The 27,772-nt window shown below is 40.7% G+C and overlaps 1 protein-coding gene across 1 annotated transcript in view; it reads right to left on the bottom strand.

Moving 5' to 3' along the window:
- The window catches only part of poln (polymerase (DNA directed) nu), a 53,758-nt gene extending 25,995 nt beyond the window's left edge, over positions 1-27,763 (bottom strand). Inside the window, exons 1-16 of the mRNA XM_061032009.1 lie at positions 27,224-27,763; positions 25,346-25,412; positions 20,464-21,231; positions 19,967-20,130; positions 19,750-19,862; positions 19,095-19,231; positions 18,774-18,842; positions 18,618-18,678; positions 18,441-18,505; positions 14,361-14,444; positions 14,019-14,114; positions 13,709-13,765; positions 12,972-13,028; positions 11,551-11,616; positions 3,463-3,520; positions 476-553 (exon numbers count right to left, since the gene is read on the bottom strand). Of these exons, the coding sequence (XP_060887992.1) occupies positions 476-553; positions 3,463-3,520; positions 11,551-11,616; positions 12,972-13,028; positions 13,709-13,765; positions 14,019-14,114; positions 14,361-14,444; positions 18,441-18,505; positions 18,618-18,678; positions 18,774-18,842; positions 19,095-19,231; positions 19,750-19,862; positions 19,967-20,130; positions 20,464-21,231; positions 25,346-25,412; positions 27,224-27,378 (2,095 nt within the window). The 5' untranslated portion in view covers positions 27,379-27,763. The remainder of the gene's footprint in view (positions 1-475; positions 554-3,462; positions 3,521-11,550; positions 11,617-12,971; positions 13,029-13,708; positions 13,766-14,018; positions 14,115-14,360; positions 14,445-18,440; positions 18,506-18,617; positions 18,679-18,773; positions 18,843-19,094; positions 19,232-19,749; positions 19,863-19,966; positions 20,131-20,463; positions 21,232-25,345; positions 25,413-27,223) is intronic.
- Between the last annotated feature and the right edge of the window lie 9 nt (positions 27,764-27,772).

Genomic DNA, 27,772 nt, shown 5'->3' with positions numbered 1-27,772 from the left:
GTCACACTGTCAGGTCCAGCAGACACGGAGCGTCCCCTCCACAAAGCCCTCCCAGCCTGACAGCGTTCCAGCTCTGCCCGGTCTGCACGGCATGGACCAGAGCTACACCCTTAAGTTATTGTATAATGCCAGCTGGGCTCGGTTGGGTCAGCTTTAGGTCTGACTTTGATTACAAACTACATAAATCTTTGATGAGTAAGCTGTATCAATTTTCACAAGGACTGCCATTTTATCCAAACGGCTGAACCATAAAAACTGAAGTAATGTTGCTGTAAATTCATTTTCTGCTCCCTCACATTTAGTAAATGGTTGGGTCAGCAGTAAATGCAATAACATGCATGAGCAGCTGAATCAACTGAATCAAGACTGAAGCTAATTTGTGACAAAACGTAAACCCTTATGAGGTTGACGTTTTCAAAAAAGTGCTTTTTAAAAGACCCAAAACATTCTGATATAACATTACTTATTGTCCTACCTGCAGAGAGAAAAGTCCACCCGTCCTGAGGAATGAACATTGCCCGAGGATGAACAGTCACCACCTCCTCCTCCTTTCCTGTGGGGACCAAACATAGAGCCCTGAGGTACACCTCTGCAAAATATTTCTCACTATTTACTACACAGTATTCCTGTAGCTGAAATTTTAGTACCTGCTTATAGAGCAAAAATAACTCATTTAAAAAATTAAAAAAAAGATTAACAAAGTGGAAAAAAAAACCCATCGGTAATAAAAGTGTTATATCCTTTTGGATACATTAATTGTTAATCAAATAAATATTTACAGGATTCAATAAAGGCAACCTTTTGGTTTTATCATCAGCCCTAAACCTTTTCATGATTGATAGTCTCAAAAAATAATTAAAAAAAACACATTTAAACTAGATTGTATTCCTACAAACAAGCAGAGCATCTTATAAAGTAACAAATTGATTTATTTCACAGCAGATTTAAAAACAATCTTATCGACCACACACAGCATACCTTGTAATTTATTTCTAATAACCTGGGTGTATTGTCGGCTTGATCGAAATAGAGGCACAGGGAGACAGAGATAGTGGGCGGCTAACGACATCTGACTTAATGAGAAGCTATGTTGAGAACTTGAACGCCCTGTTCAAAGGCAAATCAGAATCCGATCCAGATCAGTCTATCACTGTACTCTCTGCTCTGAGAAGTCGGACTGAAGTGCTGACCGCAGTGCAGGAGGACTGATGGGCAACGATGAACCATCACATCCCACGTCAGCACGATGAAAATCCACTGACAGCAGCACACACGCAAACATGCTGACACTGAAATGTGGCCTTGCTCTCTTACACACACACACACACACACACACACACACACACACACACACACACACACACACACACACACACACACACACACACACACAACCTGGCAATGTAATTACTTGTGTATGGGGCCTCACCTCTCACCTCACGACACAAACTGATAAAGAGCAAGAGAGAAGGAAAGGAGGGGTGATGTAAGAGATGAAGCAGGGATACAGAGAGAAGAGGATTTGATGACAAGGGGCTCTGGGGAATCTGAGTGAGTGAGGTGCAGAGGTGCTGATGTTAGCTCTTATGAATCACTCAAACAGAGAGAAAGAAAGAAACACTCAAAGAGTGAGGGACAGAAATAGAGCTATAAAGCAGGGTGTTGCACCGCTGGCTGTGACTGACGGGCGATACGGTGTGGCCAACAGAAGGAAGGACTTGTTTTGATGTTTTATTCATCTGCAAATGGAGAACTGTTCTTTTCGTCACACCGTCAGGCAGCTTATCTGCTGCCTCTGGAGCAGATGAGTATTAAAAGCCTTTCAGATGAGCGTTGAAAATAAATGTCTATATATAAGATAATTAAAATCTCCAGGAAAGAAAGGAGGTAGGATAGGCAAGAAGTATTCTGCACTAACCTTAAAAAGTGTGATCAATGCAGAGCTTATTTCTTTAGCCAGGTTATACCATGATTTACAGGTTTGTTGTAATAAAACTGCCATGGAGCATTAAAGAAACTGTCTCCGAAAATGAACAGTCAGCCTTCTTCCCAAAGTGTCAGTATGGCAGTTTTTTATCAAACAATGACTGTGTGCAACTAGGGCGAGACAAGGTAATTAAAATTTTCCTCTGAAAAAAAAGAGACGGAAAGAAGACGGGTGAGGAAGAAGTGATGGAAGTGATGGGAAATAATCAAATACAATATCAGCCAAGTACAGCTGTTCATCTTCTTGGATGTTTTCATCCGGCTCTGTAACAAGGTAGATACTTTAAGACAACAATGCTCCCAGTGAATCATGGAGATTTCAATCTGTTGCTTTACTGTCCGCCATATTTTCTGTCTCATCAAACCAACATAAGTGCAAGCCAGAGGAACATAAAGTTGTGATATCCATTAGAATATATGCTAATGGATCAAGTACCAGGAGATCATCTCAAAGTAGTTTTGCACCTCAAGGTTACCTTTTAGCTCTGGAAATAGCAGAAAGTTTGATCTTGGACAAACAGGGCTTTTTGAGCTCACTAAAAACTGAACCAAGCTAAAAGACAGTTAAATGCAATCAAAATGCTCCAGTACTTCAGACATAAAAGTAGTAGTCCTTGGAGGGCTGTGCATGATACAACTGCTTTTATCACTTGAAATAATGCAGTGTTTGGTAGGGGTGGGAGTCGCATTCGTAGTTAATACAGTTTATAGCGATTAATTGCTGAATTTGATTTTTTAATCGCTATTATAAAAATGGATCGTTTCACAGCCCAAGTTTTCTCACATAAAAGTCTGCCCATGCTGAGGAATGTCTGACTGAATGAATGCACGCTCTGCCATCTGAACCTTATCGAAACCCTGCGGGGTGGTTAGAAGCACAGTGCATGAGGACTGCAGGCATTTCTTTCTCGCATTTGATAATTCAATGTGGTTTTAAAGCATCTAAACTGGTGTAATAAAAATATACATATATATTTTAATCTAACGTTCTACAATTCGAAACTCTAAAATAAAGAATTAGGAGGCAAAGCAACAACATCAAAAAGGAAATGTGTGCATTTTTGGTCCTCTGTATTCACAGGCGTCTGCATAGGATGAATATAAAATGTAAAGTATTTCAATACTTCAATAAAGTGCATGTTATCACTGTATGAGGCTTACAATGCACTTCTGAATATTACTGTCCTCAAAGCAAACAGAAGCTGCACAACCCAAACAAACTATACATCAGAGGCCACTGTACTCAGCAAACAAACACTTTTGACCAGCCCCTTTGCTGCTGCAGACTTTTATCATCCTCATAAACAATCTTTACAAGCTCCGTGCTCATCAGTTTTTATACACCCTCAGAAAAGACTCCTCTCCCACACACATACACAAACACACTCATACTTCGGCAGTTGCCACTATCTAATCCTCTAGGATGTGTAAGAGTGTCTCTGCATGTGTGTGTTTTTGAGAGTGTGAGCACTTTACCTTGGATGTGCTGCTTCTTGATGATCTGAAGCGGCTGTCTCGGCAGGGCCTGGAAGTTCTGGTTTGGAAGAAGACACAATTTGTTAGTCAGCAGGAGTTAACTGTCGCCCTGCTTAGTGTGTACTTATAGAAAGTTGTACTGGAACAGAGTGTCATTACTCTGTTAAAGTGGGTCTTTCCATTTTCCACATTGTTTTCTGCAGAATAAAAATGTCCTGCTGTGTGGAAACCTAAATAAACAAAAATAGCTCCACTTAAAAGAAGAGAGGTCAGCTGTATGTAGCTGCAGCCGCTCCCAGCATGCTCTCTTTGAGGCTGTAATAAAAAGATAGAGGTGACAATCAACTGTGTGTGCTTAATTCATCACCAAGTATATTTATTTTCACCAAGTATATGTCTTATCTCTGTAATTGATTTAATTTTGATTTTGATGATCAGTTAAAGTGAATGTTTCCCATTGCAATACATGCAAAGGTTTTAAACATCAAACGCCTGTCCTGCTTATTCTCGTCACACCTTTATGTAAGTCCAGTGGAGTGGTGTGTTTAGCTGCTTTGTTTGTCTGACTTTAGAAAACACAAAATGCCTGATGGTGCAGACACACTCCTTGAGACGCAACCATAGCTCCCAGCCATTGTGCCTTGCTGAACAAGCATGCTGAGATAGCTTGCGGCATAGAGCAGGCTGATGGTGCGACTTTTTAACAGCTTTTCTCCCTCAGTCTGTCATAATCAAAGAAAACGGTGATACATTGTGAAGAAAATAAACCTTGTTGGGTGCTGGTTTACTTAAAGACTCCTTGATTCAAGATAACAACTGACCAGTGGAGCTGGGCAGTGTTTCTCTCTAGGCGTATTGAATTTGTGCAGTCTGTCCCTACTGGGAGTCCTAAGGTTCCTGCAACACCTCAGGTCTTTTAAAAAAACAGATAAGACATCTGAAAATAGGAACAGCTTGATACTAACTGCGTTCCTGGCCCACCCTGCATCGACCCTGCATCGACCCACTGAGTAACACGATACATTGCTGATATAGAAAAACACATGTACCATATTACACATATGCAACTTTTTTCTGCCTAAAAGAGGAAAAAAGGAAAATTGATAACAAAGCCTTCGATAAAGGGAAAAAAGGGTTTAGACTCAGCAGTTCCATTTTAATCCATGTTAATCCCACTGTATCCACTTTTTAAAAAACACACACATTCACACACACAACTCAAGGAGTGCATAAGGAGGATATTCAAACCAAGGACATGCAGGACAAAGACACACACACACACACTAACATCAGAGGGATTCCCATCATGAGTCGGCGCTCGTATGTGGTCAGCTTGACCCCACAGTACGTGTGAGCGCTTGTGTGTGATCCAGAGAGAGAAAACAGCTCTCTGCTTTCACAACTCATTCATTATTCACAAGAGAGGAAGGGAGGGAGGGGAGGATGAAAAGAGAGGACTGCAGTGGCAGGGTGTGGACAGAGGAAAATATACAACAGGGACCAGGAGCCAGAAACAATCACACACACACACACACACACACACACACACACACACACACACACACACACACACACACACACACACACACAAAAACACACACAGGTTCAGCTATGTTGCTCCTTGTGCACATAAGACATGAGACCTGCGGTGTGTACCCTGGGTAGATGAATAAGCAAAGGGCAGATAATTATAAATGTGTGTGTGGCTGCTCTCATGTCCTGTGATTGGACTGGTGATTTAGTGTGATGGAGGTGGAACACTCAGCTTTCCCATCATGCACATGTTGGTTGTGACAGCAGTATAAAGTCTTCAACACACATTCAAGCAACAAATCACGCACCAAATATTACACAAACTCTTCATTATGTATCTTGCTGAATAATAACTCAATTATTGACCAACAGAGGAGCACAGATAATGGACCGACAGTTTAGAAACCACATGTCTGTTATTGTTTACACTTGAAGTCGACTACTTTTACTCAAGAGTGAGTACTGTCCTCAGTGTCCTGTGTTTAGATACAAAGCCAAAACGTCCATTTGCTTTCATGCGGGACGTCGGATGCTAGCATGTGAAAAAGAGAAAGGCAATCAAAGAGATGGAAAGCTGGGAGAAAAAAACAAACAGAAATCAAGGGATAAGAGATTAGAGCCGGAAGAGAATCAAAGAATCAAAGAGGAGCTCAAGCGTGTTTTCCCTGCGTCACTGCAGCTTGAGAGGGAGAGAAAAGATGAATGAGAGGTTTAAAAAAAATAAATATATATGAATCACTCTGGGTTAGCTTGCAGTGTTTACTGCTGACTGCACAGTTTTTAATATACATGAAAACCTCTAGTGCATCAGAGGATCAGCCTGTTATTCTCACACAGATAAACAGCATGAACGAGGCTTATTGTCAATAATAAATGTTTTCCTTTTTTTTTCTTCACAAAAAGACGCTGCAATTACATAAGCACAAGGTGATACGTTGCTCAATGACCTTCAGTATGCATGACACCAACAGCTCTTGTGACAGCATCACCTACTGGAATAAAAAAATCACTACACTACCGAATAAGGGGCTGTATGTCAGATAAGACGAGTACATATGTACTGAATGTGCACAACGACTCACAAAGAGACAGAATGTGTACATGACCGAGACATAGATACAACTTCAAATGAGAACGCACACCGTTTACACCTGCACAGTGAGTGGTCAAAGTCATTATCCCCCCGACTGTGTCATGAGGAACAGAGAACCGGTTCATTAGCAGACGCTGTGTGAGTCAGACAGAGAGAGAAGAATTAGAAAAACACGCACACAAAAAATAATACAAATCTGTGTATTTCACTTACATCTTACATTCATTCTTAAGTCTCTAAATTATTTTACAAATAAAGAAAAGCAGGAGCACCAACACACCAGGTAAGCATCGGTATGAAATGCAATCAGCAAGCATGGCGTCCCACAGTATGTATGGCCTATTAAAATGCAAACGAGACATGCACATGAGCGTTGGCACAGGATGGGCTCCATTAGATGTTGGCTGATGTTGTTGTTCCTCCCCTAATTACATCAACGTGCCGTCATGAATACTTGTTGGAAAACAGCACATACATAAATATTCCTGGGTTGCCTGCACCAATGACTGCCAAACACACCAACGCTTCTCCTGCACTCATGTACTCTGAATAGGCCACTTCATCATGCTGATGTGCCTCTCTTCTGTGTTGTTCTTTCAGCCTTCAGCCTTGTTCCTTATTCTCAATAACAACCAAGAGTTTGTGTTTTTCACCCCCATCCCCATGTGCTAATACGGACTCACAATGGCCTGGTAATGAACTCGTAATTGGTACATGTCGCTACTCCAGTGGGTGTACATGGACCCCAGAAGAGTGGGACAATGACACTAGTTGCAAAAGCGCAGCGCTTAGCATTTTAGATCAGCTGACATATGCATGCTGATTGATGAAGGCTGCTTCATTAGCAGGTAATATGCAGATAACTGAACAAGCACATGAAATATTTATTGTGAAAGGGCAAGGCTGTGTCAATATGCATGAATGGGTCATAATGAGTGTTGGTCAAGGAGCCTTTAATGCTACATTAGGCAGCATTATTTCATTAGAATTCTGGGTAAAATACCAACGTTCCTTTGAATATCTGATATGTGTCAGTGAAAACCTGTCGCTTTATTTCTTCTTGCACTGGAATGATCATATTGCTTACTGCTTCTTTAAGTACAGCATTAACACAGACAGCCCTATAGGCTTGCATATTTGGCTGATTTATTCTCCTCCTTCGGAAAGATCAATCTTCTCTTTGATTTAAGAATAACCACATTTATGTATTCTGAACACCCAGACCACCTGTGCTCATGAACCAGTTAGTTAACTGAAGAGCATTTCCAGATCTAGCTCCATGACTCACACCAGCGTGAACATCAGAACACTTTGCATCAAATGAAATCTGCACACCGTCTGCTTCCTGTCCGATGTGATACCGGATGCCTTTCGTCAACCCTACTCTGATAATGACTTTCTGCAGCTTTGCTGTAAAGGAGCAACTTCTGTTCAAACAACAAAATGAACCGCCTGTCAGAAAACTGACATGCAAAGGGTTTCATACAATCTACATCTGGGATCAGATTGGGCCTGATAATGTTGCATATGCCTACAGGTATGTGAACAAAGCTTTTGGATATATACTGTAACTCTTAAACTATCTTGTAACTTTTTTGTGATATTTTGTGAGTATAAGTACATTTATATAGATACTAGTTATAATTATTAATTTTACATTAAACAGGCTGTCAGCACAGTATTTCTAAGCAGCATCGCTTTGTTGTCATTTCTTTTGGAATGATAAGAAATTCTGCACCTAGGTGTATTCCCAGCTGCTCAGCTTGTATTAAGCCTCCAACAAACTTAGTGTGGAAGGATGTGTCTGTGTAAAACACTATGCCTGAATGTAACATTATAAATCTGCATTCACTATGAATTAATAAATGGTACTACTTCATTACATAAACACCTTAATAACCAATTCCATTTCCACATTGCTGCAGCAGTTCATCCAGCACTAGTTACACACAGATTGCAGTGCTTACATTAAATCAAAGTTGCGCTGCCGTGTGTTTTCATGAACCTGATGTTACCCACAGAGAGATGGAGCGAGAGAGTCAGAGGAGCTCTCCCTGGTGAAACAGATGGGGACGACTGAATCACCACGCTGGAGTGGGGGTAATTTAATCACACTGCACCAATTTTATGACTCATTAAGAGAAACATATGCAAACACACACATTGCTACATGCACACACTGTAGGATTTATCTCCATTCACACTGTAACAAGAAGCAAACACAGACTCGCCATAATCTGTATGCTCAACACGAGGAGATAGAGATGGGTCAGCACCTGGCTGCTAAACCATGAGCCGATAGGTGGAGTGAGTCGTCTGACCGAAGGGGAATAAGATCCAAGCTCCAAGCAATCAACAGCTGTCTGTCTGAACTACAGTTGTCACAATACCAGAATTCATAGTCAGATACGACTTTGATACTGGTTGCGATACCATGGCAACGGATATAGAGTAGTTGTCATAGCCACCTAGTATAGGGTAATTCCTTGTTTTAAATGATCAACATTTCTTACCAAAACATTCCACTTTTCTTTTGCTCGCTGCATTTCAAAATATGACTGTAAACTCGTAAAACTTTTACGATACTATCTATCAATAAATAATGGAGATTGCATGATTTTAAAACTCATGGTATCGAAAAGTATCAAACACTTTGACAACCTTATTCTAAACTCCTGAATCAGTCCTGGTAGCAACGTTGAACGAAACCAGTGTAAATGACAGTGGCCTTGTCTGAAGAACTGTGGCACATGGGTAACTGAGGTCGCAGTGTGACATGCCAGAGAAATTATTTATAGCCAGTCAGCATTAGTATAAAACTGGGTTACTATTGAAACACATCGGAACAGCCTTAAAACCCAGTGGTAAGACATTTAATATGAATAAATAAATTCCTCTCAGCTACAGTAGTGTCATGAATTGTATGCATCAGGTAAAGAACACATGTTACATCATATAATGTGACGCTTTCTCTAACAGGCTTTTCACTTAAAACTTTACTTTGAATAGGTTAGTACATGTTTGCAATCTACTCAGTGTGTATCCAATGAATACATACTTTTTTTTCTACGTTTTGCAGAGATTTTGGTATTTAAATTATTTCAGTATTTTGGCAGTAGTTTTTTTTTTTTTTTTAATGGTACTATCTGTTTATTACTAAACGACACTCCTACTCAGCACCCACTTTTCTCTCCCTAATGTGAGTAAAAAAGATGAGAAATGTATGATACTTTATATGTCAGTCATTGAGGGTTCAGCCAGACTGCCAGGGAGTCAGCGGAGAACATGACACACTCACACTGCAGAGAAGAGCTTAGATCAGCCCGGGGAGGATTTTCACTAAGTGTGAGACATTTAATGAATGAATGCAGAGCAGCCTTAAATGAGCATTTAGCTGCTTGAGAAGCTCTGAAGGAAACTGAGCACACACCCCTAGAAAGTTGTGAGACTTAGCATACAACGACTGATCAATAACAAACTTAAGCAGGAGTCTTAGATATTGCAATAGGCCATAATTCATCTACAAAAAACAGATCTGGCTTGAGAAAAAAATAGTGCCAAAGGTTTACAGCATGGTTGCTAATTCAATAGGTAGAGAGAAATGGGGCCAGATATGAACAGCTCATAAATCTGTTGGATGTGCATGACTGAGTAAACTTGATGCACTTTTGGGAGGCATCAGGATATAAATGTTTGAACATCATGTAAGACTCATGGAAAAGATAAAAGGTGGATTCCTGCATCAAGGAAGAGTTATATGAGCGTTCGATGCTTCAAAGCATGTGGAAGCGTTAAATATTATATTCCCTGTTGTAATGCAATTAAAAAGTTTTATTTAAGGGACTGTGTATGAGCTTCATGCAGGGAAGGGGAGGATTAGTAACACATGAACAAGAAAGAAGGGGTGGGTGGAGCAAAAAATGTAGCGACAAAAAAAATGTGCGTTAAAAGCAAAGGATGAATGGCAAAAAATAGACTAAGGTTAAGAGAAAGAGAGGAAAAAGCAGAGGAGAAACAAAAGACCCAGAGATAGAAACACTGTAGATGCAGAGCGCAAAGCTGGTATATGCAGACTCGCACATATATTTTGGCTTTTAGCCGATAAAATTATAAAGAGGAAGAGCAGAAAAAAAATCCTCCCTGCAGCGTCTCTCGCTTCTTGCAGCACTTTTAAGCTGAGCAGTAGTCGTAATGCTGCCCTGCTTTAAATCAGGCACCCGTTTGTTACTGCAGTCTGGCTTCACCCTGTTTGAACCCACAGCAGATGAAAGCTATCCCCTCTGCAACGCTCTTCATTTGAATGCGTGTGTGTGTGTGTGTGTGTGTGTGAGTAGGGTGTTGAATATCAGAGCAGCTCCTTTTTTTCCCCCTTTACCCAAAATGAACAAACTGCAGCTTTTGTCCTTCATGTGACACATTGGTTATCAAATAATGAGTGAACTTCATTCATACGCTGGAATTATAAGAAGGGGAGACCAGTGGGAGTTGACTCTTCTCCCTCTCTGCTGCATAATGTTAGCTCTATGTTTCAACCAGTAAAGCAGCAGAGCTCATTCTATTCTGTCACAGACGAAACAGAAGACTTTTAGAAATCTGTTGCACAGATCATCCCCTAATGAACGAAACAAAGTGGTGTTGAACAGCAGCTGCACAGCAGTCACATATATTTTGCACAAATTCCTAAATGAGATTGGAAATCTCAGTGTGTTCACTGTTTTATATATACATGGCTGATTGTGTGAGTGTGTGTCCCAGCAGTATTCAGTGACAGAACTACTGGACCCTGACAGCTCCACTGGACCCTGACAGCTGGGTTATGTCAAAATGAGTTATCGACTCAGTCCCATACTGAGGAGGGGTGAGAAAGAAAGAGAGAGCGAGAGAGCAGAGAGAAAAGCATTTGTTTGTGGTTCTCTTATTTTTAAAATTTGTTCTCCAGCACGTTGTGTCTGAGTTTCAGAGACTGTATGTGAAGGAATGAAGGGAAAACATTTTCATTATCAAAATATTGACAAACAAGTCTATCTCAATCATGAAAAGTTCTGAATTAATTATTAACCTTTATTTATGCATGAGGAACTTATGATTTATGATTACCTTTTCAAGACGACCTCTTTGTTTATCACTTCACATTGATGTGTGTCTTATTTGTGATTTCATCAAAGTATTTGTTTCCTCTTTATAAAATAGAAGGTAGTATGATTTCTTATGTTTGTGACATTTTAAGAGGTTTTTTTTTTGCATTTTTGATCATTGTTGAGATAATATTGGGTCACTTTTGAGGGCCTTTTGTTGGAAAAGCAAACACTATTCTTAGACGGTTAGTTCAGCACCATGGAGAGCTCTGGTAAAGCACAGCAGCTTCAGTCTACAGCAGCTATGTATGTTATGTGTTTCAAGACCAGAGAAAGACAAGTAAATAAAGACATGGTGTGTAGGGGAAGCAGACGGGTCTTACTCACTGGGTGCTTTGCTGAGATTCTCCCTGTCACAACACTGGTCTGGTGCCATGTAGAGGAAATGTAGTTCTGATGTTTTGTCAGGAAGGAAGGAGATAAAAGAGAGTCAGACACAGAGGGAAACAGATCAATGAAACATATTAAAGTTGAATACTTTCAAAACATAAAACACATTTTTCAAATACATACAGCGACAGCTTCACTCTGATCTGCTTTTGGACTGTTAGACATTGTCAGCGCTATAAGACTACGCGCTGCCCAGTCTGAACAATCTGTTTGCAGAATGAAGTGCCAGTAGAGTTGGTGCAATAAGCGGACTGAGCAATCATACATTTGTATTTATCAGCATGATTAATAAGAAAAGTGCTGTCAACGTGGCTGATGTTCAGCTGGTAGTAGAAAATTAATAGATGAAGTACAGCTGCACATAAAGTTTTACCTTGATTATCTTTTTAGTTTCTAAGTTATTTTTTTGTCAGTGAAAACAAGACTCTTTTTTTTTTAATTGCAGGCTATTCAAGGAGGCTGAAGTGAACCACCTCCTGACTTCTACATACTGGTAACAAAAAAACAAAAACAAATGCTGTAACTTGTTTTTTCACCTTTTTTCAAAGGAGAACATTTTTTGTCCCAGGATACTTCTGTTCCCCCGCTACATTTTTTCTTTAGAGATCCAAGAACGAAACTCTGAAAATGATCCTGGCAAACTTTATCTGACTGCTTAAAACTTCTCTTTTAAATGTTTTCAAAGAAGGAAAAAAAAGAATCAACAGTAATGAGGATAAACTTTTTTTTTTCATCTTGAAAAACGTTTTATTCCGCCAAAATTACAAAGATCAAGATGGAGAAAATGAGTTTTCTCAACCGTTCCTCACAAAGCGGAGAAATCACCTAAGATCAGTCTGAGAAAAATCAACTTATTTTTTTCTAACTTGCATCAAAGAGGCTACATATAGTATATATTGAGCACAAATAGCACTCCATGTTTTGAATCCCAGCTATGAGTAATAAAGTTTTTGTCAGCAGCCCCCTCCTCTTGCTGGCATTGTTGTTCACTCTGGCTTTGAGACCAACAAATGATTCACCATCAGAAGCCAAACAGTTCTGTTGACAGCCAGACACACTCATTTGCAGAGTTGAGTAAGCACAGATTTTACAAACACAAGCTGCTGCTTCCATACAGAAGAAAACAGAGTCCATGAGAAGACTGTAAAGACACTGACGCGGATCTTTTCTCTACAGCAGAGGCATTAAACAGGACTGAGAGGTGGAGGAGACCAGCTCAGGAGAGATCCAGGTTACTGTTGTGATAGCAGAGTGGAGTCCTCCAGACTTGAGAGTGATACTTTATTGTGGTTTTATAAGTTCATATTTGAGTGATTTCCATATACCTGCATAAAACCAGCAGTTTAATGTAGACTCACCTTGCTCATCATGCATGAGAGAATCCCATCAACAAAAGTGGACTTGATTTTGTGAACCTAGAGGTTACAATGTAGACAACTGTTAATAAAAAAGAACGGATAATAATTCAAGATTTTCTACTTTTGCAAAAATGTATCCTTACAATTTACACCAAGAGTTTTGAAGGAGGAACGTTGGCCTGAATCCAGAACAAACATTTAGCTTTCCATTTGATTAAGACAGCAAGAGACTTTAATCAGAAAAGAAAACTTCTGACTAAACGGTTTCTGACAATTATGACTTATCGATATTAGTCTTAAGACCGATCTTGAGTTTTTGTGTTGTTTTTGAAGGTCTCGGTCTTGTCTTGGAATTTAAAGTATTTTTACTCGGTCTTGTCTCGGTCTCAGACTGGGCAGATTCTGGATTTTAAATCAAGACCACCACTGATTGGCTATTTTTCCACGTCGTTACTTTGATTCTAAGGAAAATGCCTCTTTCTAAAAGAACGAATAACTTCAACTCATTTGTAGTTTGATTTTTATCCCCTGGTTACGGCGGCAACCTTCCTGATGTTACGGTCCAAGTGAGTGACACGCCTGCTGCACACAAGATGGTGATTTTTCAGGCATATTTATGGTCTTGGTTTTGACCCCGGTCTCGATCCCTAAATGTCTTGGTCTTTCCTCAGTATCAGAGCACTCTGGAGGTCTTGACTACAACACTAGAATAAGGAAAAGGTGCAAACATGGCTGACCTGTCTGTACTCTAGAATAATCTTTGGCAGAGGGTGCAGGTCCTGAAGCTGCAACAACTGTGGAAACATGACAAAGATGAAAAAAGATTGGCTGTCTTTGTAGAATATAAATAGATTTATTAAACAAATATTTTGTTATTAGCTGCAGATTAGCTGAACATCTTATGTTCTATGGTTCCTTTTGGCCGTTTGTTTTGTTAGATTTGATTAACATTGATTTGAGGACAAAACTGATAGATAGGTTCTTGTGTGTGTTTGTGTGCAAGTGTGTGTGAGTGTGTGTGTGTGTGTGTGTGTGTGTGTGCCGTACTGCAGCTTCTGATGTTGACTGCTGCTGTTTGTTGACGGTCTTGGGAAGTTTCTTGTTCTCGCAGCGCTCGTGGAGGCACAGCTTCTCAAACAGGACCTTACAAAACCACAACATCCACATAACCATAACATGACAACATACACAAAACACACAGAAACACACATGTAGAAAAGTGTATACATTTATTAAATACAGTCACACAAACACTATGAGGGAAAAGGATAATTTTCTGACTTTAATAAAATACGAGTGAGGCTGTTAGACGTTGTGATTGTTAGTTTTGCACGTAAAACACAACTGCTGATGTAGAGGCTATAAGTGCAAAAACACAAAGGTACACACTGTCCGTAGCTGAGCACTGCTGGTGACCAAGAATATTTCTCCAGCTGCACGGTGGGCATCCTGCTCCAACTGCTTCATCTTTGTCTGACAGGAAGAGAAAAACAGGAGACGAAGAGATTTATCTACGCCACAAATACTAACAACATTTTGGATGTGAAAACCCTTCAGAGAGGTTTTCATTAGACCTTCAGACCTTATGCCTTTGATTATATATGTTTCAAAATGCAGAAGGCTCTCTGACCCCACTCTAAGTTAGCCCCCCCAGGATTTGGCCTCGCATGACGCCTCTGATGGTTAGCTTGAGTAAAACTTTTTTATGACCTTTACATTATCAAACACGCTTTCCAGGACTGGGTGTGAACTCTACAGTTAAGAAAAAAAAGGTTGTCTGAGGAGAGGAGTGTTCATGTGTGTAAGAACTTCCTTTAAAAGGCAAGAGGAGGAGCACTCTGTTAGTGTGTCTGATACAGTCGCACAGCAAGCCTGTTAGCCTGTCAGACTCCTAAATAAATCTGTATGTACATAGCAGCACACACAGAAACAGCCAACTACACTTGTATACCATGATGAACCTGTCAGGGTGTGCTGTGGGGGACACCCACAGTGGCTAATTTCAAGCCTGAGAGAAGTTGCAAACACTGCTTTACAACCCGAGAGCAAAGAGAACAAGATAAGAACTGAAACACAAAAGGGAGGGGAGTGGGTGAGGCGCGCTGAGGTGATGAAATGAGAGTTAACAGATAGGGAAAAAAGAGAGGCAGACTGGGTGAAATGTTTAAGGGAAAGAAGAATACTGACAGTTACAGGGTTCAAAAAGATGTTAAAATGTGGGGCCAGGGTGTAGCTAAGCTGGAAGAGCAGGCACCCCATGTACAGAGGTTACTTTGACTCCTGATCCTGATGCTGTTTTGGTGAATCTCATCCCCTACTCCCTCTCCCCTACAAATAATCTTTAAGAAATATAATTGAGTTGTGATGAAAAGACTGGACCTTTCTGTATTTATACCTTCTTCCGTCTTCTTCTCAATTTGTTCCATTTTCAACTTCTTCTTTGGCCAATTCCCTTTTGTTCGTGTCACCCTCATTCATGTCATAAGCACCACCATGAGGAGTCATGAGGTGGTGAGAATGGCCAGTCCAACTGGCAGTGGAAATCTATTTAGGGCACCACATTTTTATTTTTAAATTGAAAGATCCACATTTGGCAACTGCGCTTCGATAATTGTATCACGCGAGTCAGGATGACGATATATTGCCGTATCGATATTTTGTTCCTCCCTTAGAAAACGCAGATATTTTTAAAGACAGGGAAGTCGGACAAAATGGAGCTGGCAGACATATCCCCAAAATTCCAAAATGTGTTTCTTCCTCTCTCTGTCTCCCTCTTCGCCCAGAGCAGCCTCCAGACTGTCTCATCAATATTGGATGCTAGCCCCCTTAGTGCTGTTTGACACACAGACACACACTCTCACACTCTCACACACACACACACACACACAGCGGGTGTGGTGGAATATTGTAGGGCATCTTTTTGGATGCATCTTGTGAAAATTTGGACTTTCAGTCTCATCTTGGCATGATGGATATTTACAAAGGATGCTTCACTGACCTTAAAAGTGGTGTCGGACAAACAAACATAACTTTTGTCCTACAGAGTTTAGAAAAACAAAAAAGAGACAAAAAAAGACCATGCGAGTGTGTTTTTAGGACGCAGGTTGACAGACAGGAGAGATCCTCTGTTTGGTGTTCAGGCGGAAGGAACTTGACAGGTCGGATAAAAAGAAATCTGACATGACACAGTGGGGACACACGTGGCTGCACTCACACAGGCACCTATTACAAAAACACAAGCGTGCGCGCACATAACTCTGCAGCAGCCTGCGGAAACTTCAGTGCCTCAGAGTGTGGGTGTGTGTGTGTGCTGAGGCAGACAGTGATGCTCCTTCCTGCAGCACAGCGTCTTGAAGGAAAAAGACAGACTCTCTTTCCTATTTTTAGTAACACGGCAAGAAAACCACTCCAAAAAGCTCCACAACAACACCCCCGCTGGCGCCTGTAAGACTTGTAACTGGGTTTGAGAGTGTGTGCGTCTCTCCGTTAGGAACATGTGTGCATTCTCAAGCATCATATGTGTGTCTTGGTGTGTCTCAGACCATTCCCAAGTGTAGTCTCCTGAATTGGGTTTTATCTGCATGCAAACAGAACTGTCCCCAGAGAAAGTCCACCCACCTCATCACTAATCCTCCCCAGAAGAAGAGAAGAGAAATATTTATTTTCTCTTTCTCTGGCTCTGGAGGGAGGTTTTCTTCTGTTTCTCACATCCTCCCACTGTTTTGCTCCCATTTGTTTTAATACAGCAGCTGTCGACCGCACTGTGGTTCGGCAGCCAGACTAAAAAATGTAATCAGCTAAGAGTGATGCGGTGCAAATCTGAGCTGACCCTGAACATCTCGCCTGGCTGAAACTAAGTATTCATTCATTTTGTTAGGTATAAACAAAAAGAGGCTTTATTTAGAACAAGACACTGATAAGTGTCACGTTTGCTATTTACCTGATTTATAAACTATTTAAAGTGACAAACATTATGGAAAGAAGCTAATTCAAAAGGAAATAAATGGCTTAAAACATATGGCATTAAAAAATACCTTTTATAAAAAACCTTTCTTGGTGTAGAAAATTAAGAGGATCTCCTGATTAACCTATGAGATTTATAACATTTAGATACAGATCAGCCATAATAACATTATAACCACCTGCCTAATATTGTGTAGGCGCCAGGTCAGGGCTCTTCGACAGGGAGAGAGAGAGTGAGGAATGACATGCAGGAAAGGAGCAACAGGTTGGACCCAAACCCGGAACCGCCCGCCCCCCGAGGACTCAAGCGTCTGAACATGAGGCACGCGCACCAACCACCAGGTCATGGACCCCTTTCAGACCTCTGAATGTGTGCTGTGGTATCTGGCATCACGACATTAGCAGCAGATCCCTTAAGTCCTGAAAGTGATGAGGGCTTCCATGGAATCAGATTTGTTTATACATTGTATCTCACAGTGAGCCAAGTGAACACCTTGAGCCTGTTGTCACAATCCTTTAGGTCACTCTCTTTGATTCCCCACTGGTCAGTTCTGATGGCCACATGCCCATTGGAAACACTTTCTGCAGCAGTCAGGGTCAGCATGTGCATCCTGATCGGTTTGTGGCAACACAGCACCATACTCAACAAACGACAAGGCACTGTGTGTTCTGTCAACCGTCTATCACAACCAGCATGAAGTTTTTTTTTTTTTTTAGCAATTTGAGCTCCAGTTACTCTTCAGTTGGATCAGACCACAGCTTCGCTCCCCTGCAGATCGGGAACAACCCACAAAAGCTGCAATTTTGGAGATACTCTGACAAGGTCGTTTTTGCAATCACAACTCGGTCCTTGTCAAAGTCGCTCACTTCCTTATTCTTGCCTGTTTTTCCTGCTTGCAACACATTAACTTTGAGAACAGAATGTTCACTTGCTGCCTAACATATCCCACCCACTGACAGGTGCCATTATGAAGAAGTAATCTATGTTAATCACTTCACCTGTCAGTGGTCTTAATGTTAAGGCTCATTTGTATGTATACATACAGAGAACTAGCTTAAGCATTGGCTCACTTTCATATAAATATATATACTACTGTATATATATATATATATGTACATGACAATTATTAATATGATGATTATTATTATTATTACCATAAACATTGATTGCAATAGTAGAGGTGTATTTGTCATTCAGCCAGGTACTGCTGCAGTGTGTTACTTCGAAATGATAGTAAATCAAATCTGTTCCTTTCTATCTTTTAACACATACAGAAAGTATTTATGTTCCCTGCTGCGGTTCCGTTGTTGTGTTCTGGTGGGAAATTAACATTAACCATGAGGCGAGTGTTGATAACTCCTGGCTGTGAGAGATAAGTACAAACTCTGCCAGCAGCCAAATAAAATAAAAAAAACTCCAACTGTTCTGCTCTACTTATTTATAACATTAACAGGAAAACTTTTAAAATACGCCAGCCTTTAAATGTGTTTGATTTTGTGTCTTACCCCCAGCAGGTCTGAAGTCCTCCTGAGAGCTTCTTTGTCCACATGGATGCGATGGCTCTCCATGGCTGAAACAACCCGAGTATTTACTGACAAACATGACCTGATAGTTGTTTTTTTTTTGATAGTATTCACGGCTATTTCTTCACTGCATTGACAATAAGGATTCAGAGTCCTCACCTGCCAGAACAGAGATCATTTTCAGCTCCATGTCTGAGTACAGCTGCCACAGCCCCCGGCTCTACACACACAAAGTTAGTCAGGTATGTGTATATACTGTACATACACATTTACTCGTGTGTGTGTGTTTGTGTGTGTAAGCACACATCACCTTACCTGCAGTTTAGAGCAAAGCTCCATGTTAAGCCAGTGAAGCAAACAGAGACGTGAGATGACCTGAGAAACCTGAGAGTGAGATAGACAGACCGATAGAGAGACATCGAGTAGAGCAGGTTTAGAGAAGCTGCTTTCTTAGAAGAAGATTCAGATTTGTTCAAGGAGGAAAAGGCAGTCAATGTATCTGAATGTTGATTTGAGTGACTGTCTGATAAATAGATTGAGGGTAATATGAAGTATGGACTAGTATGGGCCTGAAAGTGACCCTAATGTCGTAACGGGACACTATTCAACTTTAAAACCTATCGTCACGTAACTGACCATCTTGGTACCCAGGGCAGGTATAACACAGGGTGTTTTGCGGTGTTTATTGAGAAGGTCATTGTAGCAAGAGGAGGGATTTGCAGGATCCAGGAGCCAGCCTGACACCTGTGGGTCCTGGATACGACAGCCTGCCACTGCAGAGAGAGAGGACAGCACATTATGGGCTTTTTACTGATGTGACATTGGCAAAAAAATGGAGGAAAAACAACACATCTATGAAAATGTTGTCTGCAGTAGGCATGGTCTGACACGTAGCTGTTTTCTTCAGTTAGACCTTCATTCATTAAATCTTTAAGAACCTAATATAACCCGTCTAAAAATGTTGTTTTTTAAAATCTAGTAAACTACTTGTACTTTTTCTTTGTTAAAGAGTATGATCATACAACCCAGGTATAACTCAGGTGGTCTTGTTGAAAACACTCCAGGCAGAAATATTAAAACCAAAAAACTTCAAACAGCCACTTTTTAGGCTCAAGTGTTTAACACTTTTAAGATTCATCTTTGAAGAGTACTACTTGAGCAAAGGCTTCTTGAATCAAAGCGCGTGATAAAGCTGATTATGAATGTACAAAAAACTGTTTTAAAGCAGAATGAAACAGTTGGAACCAGAGTTACATGACTACATGTTTGTGCATTTATTCATGTGCACTGCCTTGTTTCCAGCTGAGGTCTCCTCTGTAAACCTGCAGAGCTGTTCGCAGCAGATCCTTGGCTTTATAGCACACCACTAGTTGAGATCCTGATAGCACCTGTAGCAGCATATCTCTGTGGAACACACACACACACATTCCTGCTGTTTTAAACTAGATAAGCATTAATCACTTCACATTCACTGTAATGCCAACACATCCACCTGCACACAAACAAACCTCGCAAAGAGCGCCTGGCTCTGGTGTGTGTGTTGCTGGGCCCATGCAGGTGTGTGCTCTAATTTTAGGTAGACCAGACTGTCGTTTGGTCCAAACGAGTTCTCTGGTGAGCTCAGATTGTTCATCATCAGTAAGAGGAGGCCACACACTGGAGGAGTCGTTTTCTGTGTCAAGGAACCGAAGAGGGAAATCAATGCGAGTAAAACGTTAATGAAGCAGAAAACAACATGTGAAATGGTTTACACTAATCCTGTAAAGACTGGAACAGATTATCTGTACAAGGCAAAGCAAAGTCTGTTTTGCAAAGTGAAAGTGAAACAATAATTTGCAGTTATCCAAAGTATACTCACAACAAAGGGCTAGACAACTGACTGTAAAAACACATCTCCAACTCCTCATGTTGTACAAAAGTAAAACCAAAATACCCCTGTGATGGATGCTAACATTTTGCACCAGTCATGTTGTTTTAAGATAGTGTTTCAGAGAGCTCTACTCACCTGTTCTGGGTCTAACTGAGTTGTCCCGTCTCTGTACACCAAGGTAAGTACCAGTGCTTTGGCCTTCCCAGCCTCCTCAAGCATCTGCATCTTCTCCTCCGAGTTCATCCTCCCAGAATCCTTCACCCTGGGGTCAGATGTCAGGGAAGTTGTCAAACAGCCAGCTTTGGATTGGTTCTGGAGTTCAATACCATTTGCCTGTGCATGCGATACTTTTGTCATATCTTTCCCCTGATCAGGCTCACGTTTTGCCCGCTTGCTCTTGGGTGGTTTGCAGGTTGCAGAATCAGATTCACAGCACTTTTTTTCAGCTTTTTGTTGGCTTTGCTTTAAGGCACATGGGTCTTGATGTCCTCTTCTTGATTTATGTGACTGGCTAATTGTGTTCTGAGGGTGTATGGATGTAGCTGTGAGTTCAGGGTTTGCTGTTTTGACTTTGGCTTCCTTCAGTCCATGAATATCCCTGGCCTTTTCTTGTGAAGAACGTGGTGGCTCCCATTTAGGATGACGCCTTGGCAGGTAGTTTTTAGGAGGTTGGTGAGCTTTTTCTTGACGATGTACTTCATGCTTCCACTTTAAGATGAAGGAGGGGATCAAGGGGGGTTGAGTTTTAAAAGCAAGTAGGCTGCTTTCTGCCTGCTCTGTGCTTGGTTTTAGAACAGTTGAGGCCAAGTCCAGCACTGAGGAGGAGCTTTGTCCAGCAGCATAAGTGCTTGCTGGGGTCAGTACCACGCTTGAGCTGCTCCCGCTGAGACCTCCATTAGCAGTCTACACACCAAAAAAAGGTGAGGTGACACGGATAGAGGAGATGGAGGAAAACGGAGAGGCAAAAATAGATTTAGAAGGACTCGTTCTGCAATATAAGAAGGCCCCAGAAAACAGTCTCTGGCTGTCTGTGTTAGTTTTGTTACACAGAGAATCAATACATACCAGCAAATCAGTTTAGAAAAGTCGGCTGAATGAAGTTTAAATTTCTGGCAGCGCATAATTAGCTTTAACACAGTGACAAATCCATGGTTTATTCAATTATTCCCATTCATGCTCTGCGTCTATTTGGATGATACTAAATTTGTAAAAGAGGCAGTGAAAGCTGAGCCGAAAAAGCTGCAAAACAAAAAGGGGAGGATGTGAGGAGAGGACACACATTCAGCCTTGAGCGCTGTGTACCAGACAAAGGAAAAAAAGACAGACAGTCAAGGCAGTGTTTGTGTGACAGGCTGCCTGAAGTTGTGCCACTCACACTTGTTCCTACTCATTTATTTTTCATGACAGGAACAAAAACAACAATGACAATGAACATTTCAAACTCAAATAGATCAAAGCGTTTAATTAACTGAACTGGCAGGTTAAATGTGTAGGACATGTCTACGAGTATGTGGGCCGTGCTGTGTATGTATAAATGTAGAATTATTTTCTTAGTTTACAGAGATGCAAGCGATAGAGGTGCAACTAAATTAAAAAAGTAGTGTGGTTTGTTCACAGTAAGGGTGGGACAAAATATGGATGTGGCAATATACCGTTGTCCGGACTCTGTGATCAACATTGATTATCTGGTGCCAAATTTCCATATCTAAAATATTTTTCAACAGATTTCCCTGCCAATTTGATTCACCGTATCGACACTGACTGACATGGACGAGGGTAATGTGAGCAGAAGTTAAAGGGAAAAACGAGATGGACAGAAAATGTATTCCCCTCTCCCAAAAGAACACCTTCACCTCTCTGTAACCTTCCCATCATCTTCAAAACATCTCCATTATTCATACCCTCTCTCTATTTATGCAAAAAAAAAAAAAAAAAAAAAACAGAGAGTCTGCACGTTCATTCTTGTGAGTTTCTGTATGCACATGGTTCTGTAGACTCGTCAGCAGAGGGTTCGGTATGTAAGGAATTCCTGTGACTCAGCTCCCAGAGGAGAGTCTTCCTCATTTCTCTGTAAACACAACCCGTTTTTTCCTGCTGACAAAGTCATGAACCCCCCCCAGGGTGCTGTGCTACAGGATATAGATAGAAAACGGAGGCAGGCCGTGGCCCGTCGCCCAGCGCTGGGTGCAGGAAGGTGTAAGAGCGGGATGATGGGGAGAAGTGAGGGAATAGCTTGGTGTGTTTGCTGCTGATTGGAGCAATACTGTGAAGTCCTGCACCTCTTTCTACCTCTCTTCTCCTCCCTTTATAGCTCTTCTACCTCTCCTTTTCTGCAATATGCACAGGGACTACTTCATCAAGCTTTTTTTTTGTCTTACTTTACGACTCATTGGGGAGCTATCACTTGTCAGCATGCCGCAAAACTGCTGAAGGCACCCTGTTTTACACGCTCTAGATTGATTTCTATATGCATCAGGGAAATAAAAACTGAATGCTTTTGAAAACAGATTTTAAAAACCGAGGACTTTTCAGCGGGTTGCTCCTGCTGTACACAATGTTGTCTTTGCTTGCAGGAATTACTGAGGTAGAGTGGATGGCAAACAACAAGGAGGAAAAATAAAGACACAATAATAAATCTGAATTAAACAAGTCCCAGCAAGGTAGGAACACATTTTAATAAATGTATTAATTTTAATAAATGTATTAAAATGTCCCTTAAGATCTTTGCCTCAAGCCCTCTGTTTCCTCTTGCTGACCGTATGTGATGTATCAAACACAACTTCTAACATAGTTCCTTAGAGACTCACTTGTTTGTTGTCATGGAGACAGGGAGCACTGAGCCCTGATCTTTCTGCCCTGCTCTCCTGGGACAATGTCGGTGTAGAACAGCTTTCCCTACCTGAGGCCTCTAGAGAAAAAGAGATAGGACGAGGAGAAATAATTTCTATCAGAACATCACTTTTCAGATTTACCCTGAAATCAATGAGCCTGCTGTGTTATGTAAAACATGTGTATGAGTAAGCATTTGTGTACGTCTGTGTGTACGACTTCAGGGGTGTGACAGGACAAGGTCGGCCAACTCCAGAAATCTTGGCAGAGATCGAACTGACACTTTGTTACAACACTTGGTGTTGTTGAGTGTGTGTTTTTTAAAGTCTATAGTGTGTGTGACTCAGCATTGTCCCAGCTGCTGAGACTCAAGCTTTTTTCCTGCAGCTGTAATGTGAGCTGACACACAACACCCTCCGTCAGTGCTCAGTTTTATCAGCATCATCGCCTCCGCTATGATAAAAAAGATGACACTGGCAAGAGTTTATACCTAACTTGAAATGCTCCTAAAACCAACACTGCGTCAAAATCAAGAAATTAATTAATTAATGAATTAGTCTTATTTTGTTTCCAGTGGTATTGAAAGACGTATCAATAATCTCTGATTTCTACAAGTATTGTATTGAAGTTTAAAGTTCTGGTATTCTGACAACCCTAAGGTCTAGTGTTCTGACATTGACTAGTGGAGTCCCTCTCCTCTATACAAACATAAAGTGGTAACTATTTATTTAATTAATACAATGACTTCGTTACTGCTTAGTATGGTTAGCTGACAACAAAATTATGTTTTTATAGAAGAGCATTTACTGCTGCTGTAGACAGTAACGGTTCAAACATCTTCATAGAATAGTGTTCTAGCACCATCTAGTGGTAGATTATGTAAACCGTCTCGTCTGTTGAGATTTGAGTCATACTGGGGTAAAACTCAAATCAACATACAATCTATGAATTCTATGAATTAAAAAGCTAAGATTCCTTATAACCTCATCTTGCATCTGTAGCACTTCTAAGGCAAAAAACAACTTTTCTGTTTTAATTTGAAAAAGTATGTCCGTTTCATTATGACTGCAAAGGAAACCAAAACAAAACAAACGTTGCCAAATGTGAATGCACACTCACCCTCCCCATCTTCATGAGGCAGAACTGACTCATCTCCGTCTCTCCCCCTATCTTCTGACTCAGTGTCTCCACCAGATAACTCACTGACTTCTCTGTTATAGCTCTCCCAATGTTTCCCTCTTAGCTGGACATCAGAACAACAAAGCTGTTCTATTTTAATCTTATCTCCGGTGCTCGTGTTGATGCCTGCCTTTGCCCTGCTCTCTGCATCTTCCTCCTCTGTGGTTCTCTCCAGGTTATCACTCTGGAGTAAAGTGGTTGTTTCACACTGCTCCAGTAGTCTTTCTGATTGGTGCCTCTCTCCTGTTTCAATCGCAATCTGACTCATGTCCTGAGTGTTTTCATCTTGGATCACCTTGTGGTCTTCCCTTTCTGAAGAGAAGATATTTTCTTGACCTTCAGTGTGACATCCCACTGATGGCTCTTCACTCTCAAGGCTGGGTTGGAAATCTTTGATGTCAAATATGTTCACCCTGTTTTTAAAGTCTAACTCTTCTTTCTCTACAAGCTTGTTTGTTTCAGCGTCACAGTCAAAGCTTGTATCCTTACTTGTAGACAACAAATTCCTCTCTGGATCAGCATTCTTATTGGTTTCATTGAGCTGTAATCCTCCCATGTCATTGGCTGATCTTTTCTCATCTGGCAGGGTTACATCTGGATATCCTCTCTCTTTAAGCAAAGCACCATTCTGCAATATATACTCCATGCGTGACATTTGTCCTGTGTCTGTCTCCCTGACTGGATTTCTCATCAACATGGGTACATGTGCATCATAGCAGGTCTCCTGTCTTGTAGGTAGATGAATCCTTCCAGTATTGATAGTTTCAGAGCGTGGTTTCTGATAGACTATTCCTCCTTCATTAGGTAGAGGCTGCTTCCACCTTTCTTGAATGTCTGAAGTTAATTCATACCTTTGGAGGCTCTTGCCCCCTGTAACGCTTTCTCTCTGTGCACCTGACATGTTCTTCTCCATCTCTTCAATATTTTCAAAGCAGGATGAAATTGGGGGGAAAGCAAAAGCGGGATTCTCCTCATGGGTGTTATGTTGTTTTGTTGAAGGGAACAATACCTCATCTGTACCGTCGACATCTGGAGAGAGACTGAGGGTGAAAGACGGCCTGAATTCTTCAATGGTGCTGTGGGAGTGTAGAGACAAGAGTGTGGTTCATTTATAACACATGCCTTTCACTGTAAAACAACGACAGAATATCATCAATGAATACCAAGAATTTAAACTGTGTTCTGATTCATCGTATGAAGATAAATGTCAAAGAATTTTCCTAACATACAAACATTTGTGTTTGAAAATGCATACATTTATTAGAAACCATGAAATACTTCTCATATCCCTCTTGTCACTTACTTTCTCCATGTTGCAGCTTGATGTTCAAAAGCACTCTCGGGTATTTGATGGGAAAGCGTGTTTCTGTCTCTATGGGAGGATGACGTTGCTGTCTCACTCATCTCTCGCTGACTGAAAGACAAACTCTGGCTGGACTGGTACATGGGAGTTTCAGAGTACTTTCTTGGGGAATAAATCGGCGAGCCCTGATGAATGGCTTCAGCCTCTCTTTGGAGATTTGAATCCCAGCAGGAGGAGGAACAGGAGGAGGCCTGGGGCGGCTGATAGTAAGCCGAGGTCTGAGAGCTCTGCCACTGGTTGGAGGAGTTATGGTATGAGGTTGAAATGGAGGAAGTCTGGGGCCGGGGCCATGGCCTAAACCAGAACATTATGAAAGGGGATCCTATTACTTCTTCTGCTTTACACTCACAAAGTAAAATAATAATACGGGTAGAAAATAACCTTATTCATAAGCATTATCAATTGCCTATTACACCAAAGTTCAACCAATATAATTACATTTTCTTTTGTCAAAAATCCAGTGCAATGTCCTTCTGTACTTGTTAATACTCATACGATCTATTAAACTGTTGACAATTACTGTTTCACTGCAAGACAATTCTGCACCAATATGCAGAAGCCCATTTTCTCCAGTTATAGAAAACTAAAATGTCAAATGCTAAGTCATAATTGAGATGAGAGAGATAAGAAAACATAATTATGAGTTGATGCATTATAATTACGATGATTAAACCGTCATAATTATGAGATGAAAAGTAGTTTAGATTTAAAAATCCAATTACGAAATACACAAAAAGTGATGATAGAAGATGTTTGTGATAAAAAGTAAATTACAAACAACTATGGACATGTTTTATATCAAGCCTGGCTCTTCTTTATTATTTATACATTTTCTAGAAATGTGCTTCCATAAAATACTCTGGCTAAACATGATAACTTGTTTGAATAATAATGTGGCCTCTTGTTCATCTGCCTCACCGCTCTGTGCCTCTGTCTCTGCTCTCTTCCTGACTCATGCTCCAGCTGCTCTGAGCCCAGGGCTCCCTCTGGCTGCCATAAAACCTCCCCACTGATATATACACACACAACGAAGGAGAAAACCATCAACTCTGTCAGAACATTTGGGAAATAAACAAAATCATTAAGTTTTAAAGAACTTGCATGCATTGATTAATTGTGCTGCTAAAGTACGGGGAAAAAACATTCAGACCTATCAATAATACATAAGTACATTTGTAATACCTTATACATACAATACCAGCCCACAAAGTGAAGTAGTTTCTTTTATTTTACAGGTTTACTCTGTAAAAAAACAGGCTTGATAAAATAGTAGGGCATATCATGTTGATTCTTCATATCTACAGAAACGAAGGTTACTAATTGTTGCTGCAGAGATATAAATGTTAAAATCTCCTCAAATATTTCTTAGCTACAACAGTGTCTTCCTACTGTTTCCATCATGTCAGTAAAATAGTTACAGAAGGACTATCTAGTAAGTAATAAGGCAAATGAATCAATTGACTTCACACAGAGTTCCTAATCTTTGCTGTCAGGGGTTAATACTGAATCTAAACTGGAGTACTTCAATGCTTACGCCCTGACTGACTTTGTCTGTGATTTGAGGAGACGCTGTGGAAGGGTCTGGCCTCATGTAGACTCTGGGCCCGCAGAACAGCCAGGATCTTCTGCACCGCCTGAGACAGAGGTCCTGAGTACAACCTGCTGCTAGACTCTTCCATCTCCTCTCTGTCTGAATGCCTGTCTACTCTTTGTGATCATCTGACGATCTTTGACTGTTCAGCTCTATATGACCTAAACAGGGCAAAGGGGAGAGTCAGGTCAGTTACACAGAGACATCCAATAATGTGCTGAAGCTTATTCACTAGGGTCTCGTGCACAGCAGATTAATCGCCCTCCTGAAATAGAATTCAACAATAAAAAAAAAAAAAAACTTTCACAACTTAAATATCGATTAACAAAACATTTTACTTTATTAATCAGCAGGCTCAAAGTAAAAATTAAAATATTATATTTAGGAGCATCACAAGTCAGAATAAAACACAGAATTCAACAATTAATCTCTTATTAGTTCAATTAAACAAATTCAGAACAAAATCTCAATCCTTATATGAA

This window comes from Labrus mixtus, chromosome 23, assembly GCF_963584025.1.
Source record: "Labrus mixtus chromosome 23, fLabMix1.1, whole genome shotgun sequence".
Classification (NCBI taxonomy): domain Eukaryota; kingdom Metazoa; phylum Chordata; class Actinopteri; order Labriformes; family Labridae; genus Labrus; species Labrus mixtus.
Note: the sequence above shows the minus strand (reverse complement) of the source record. Positions and strands in the feature narration are given on the sequence as shown.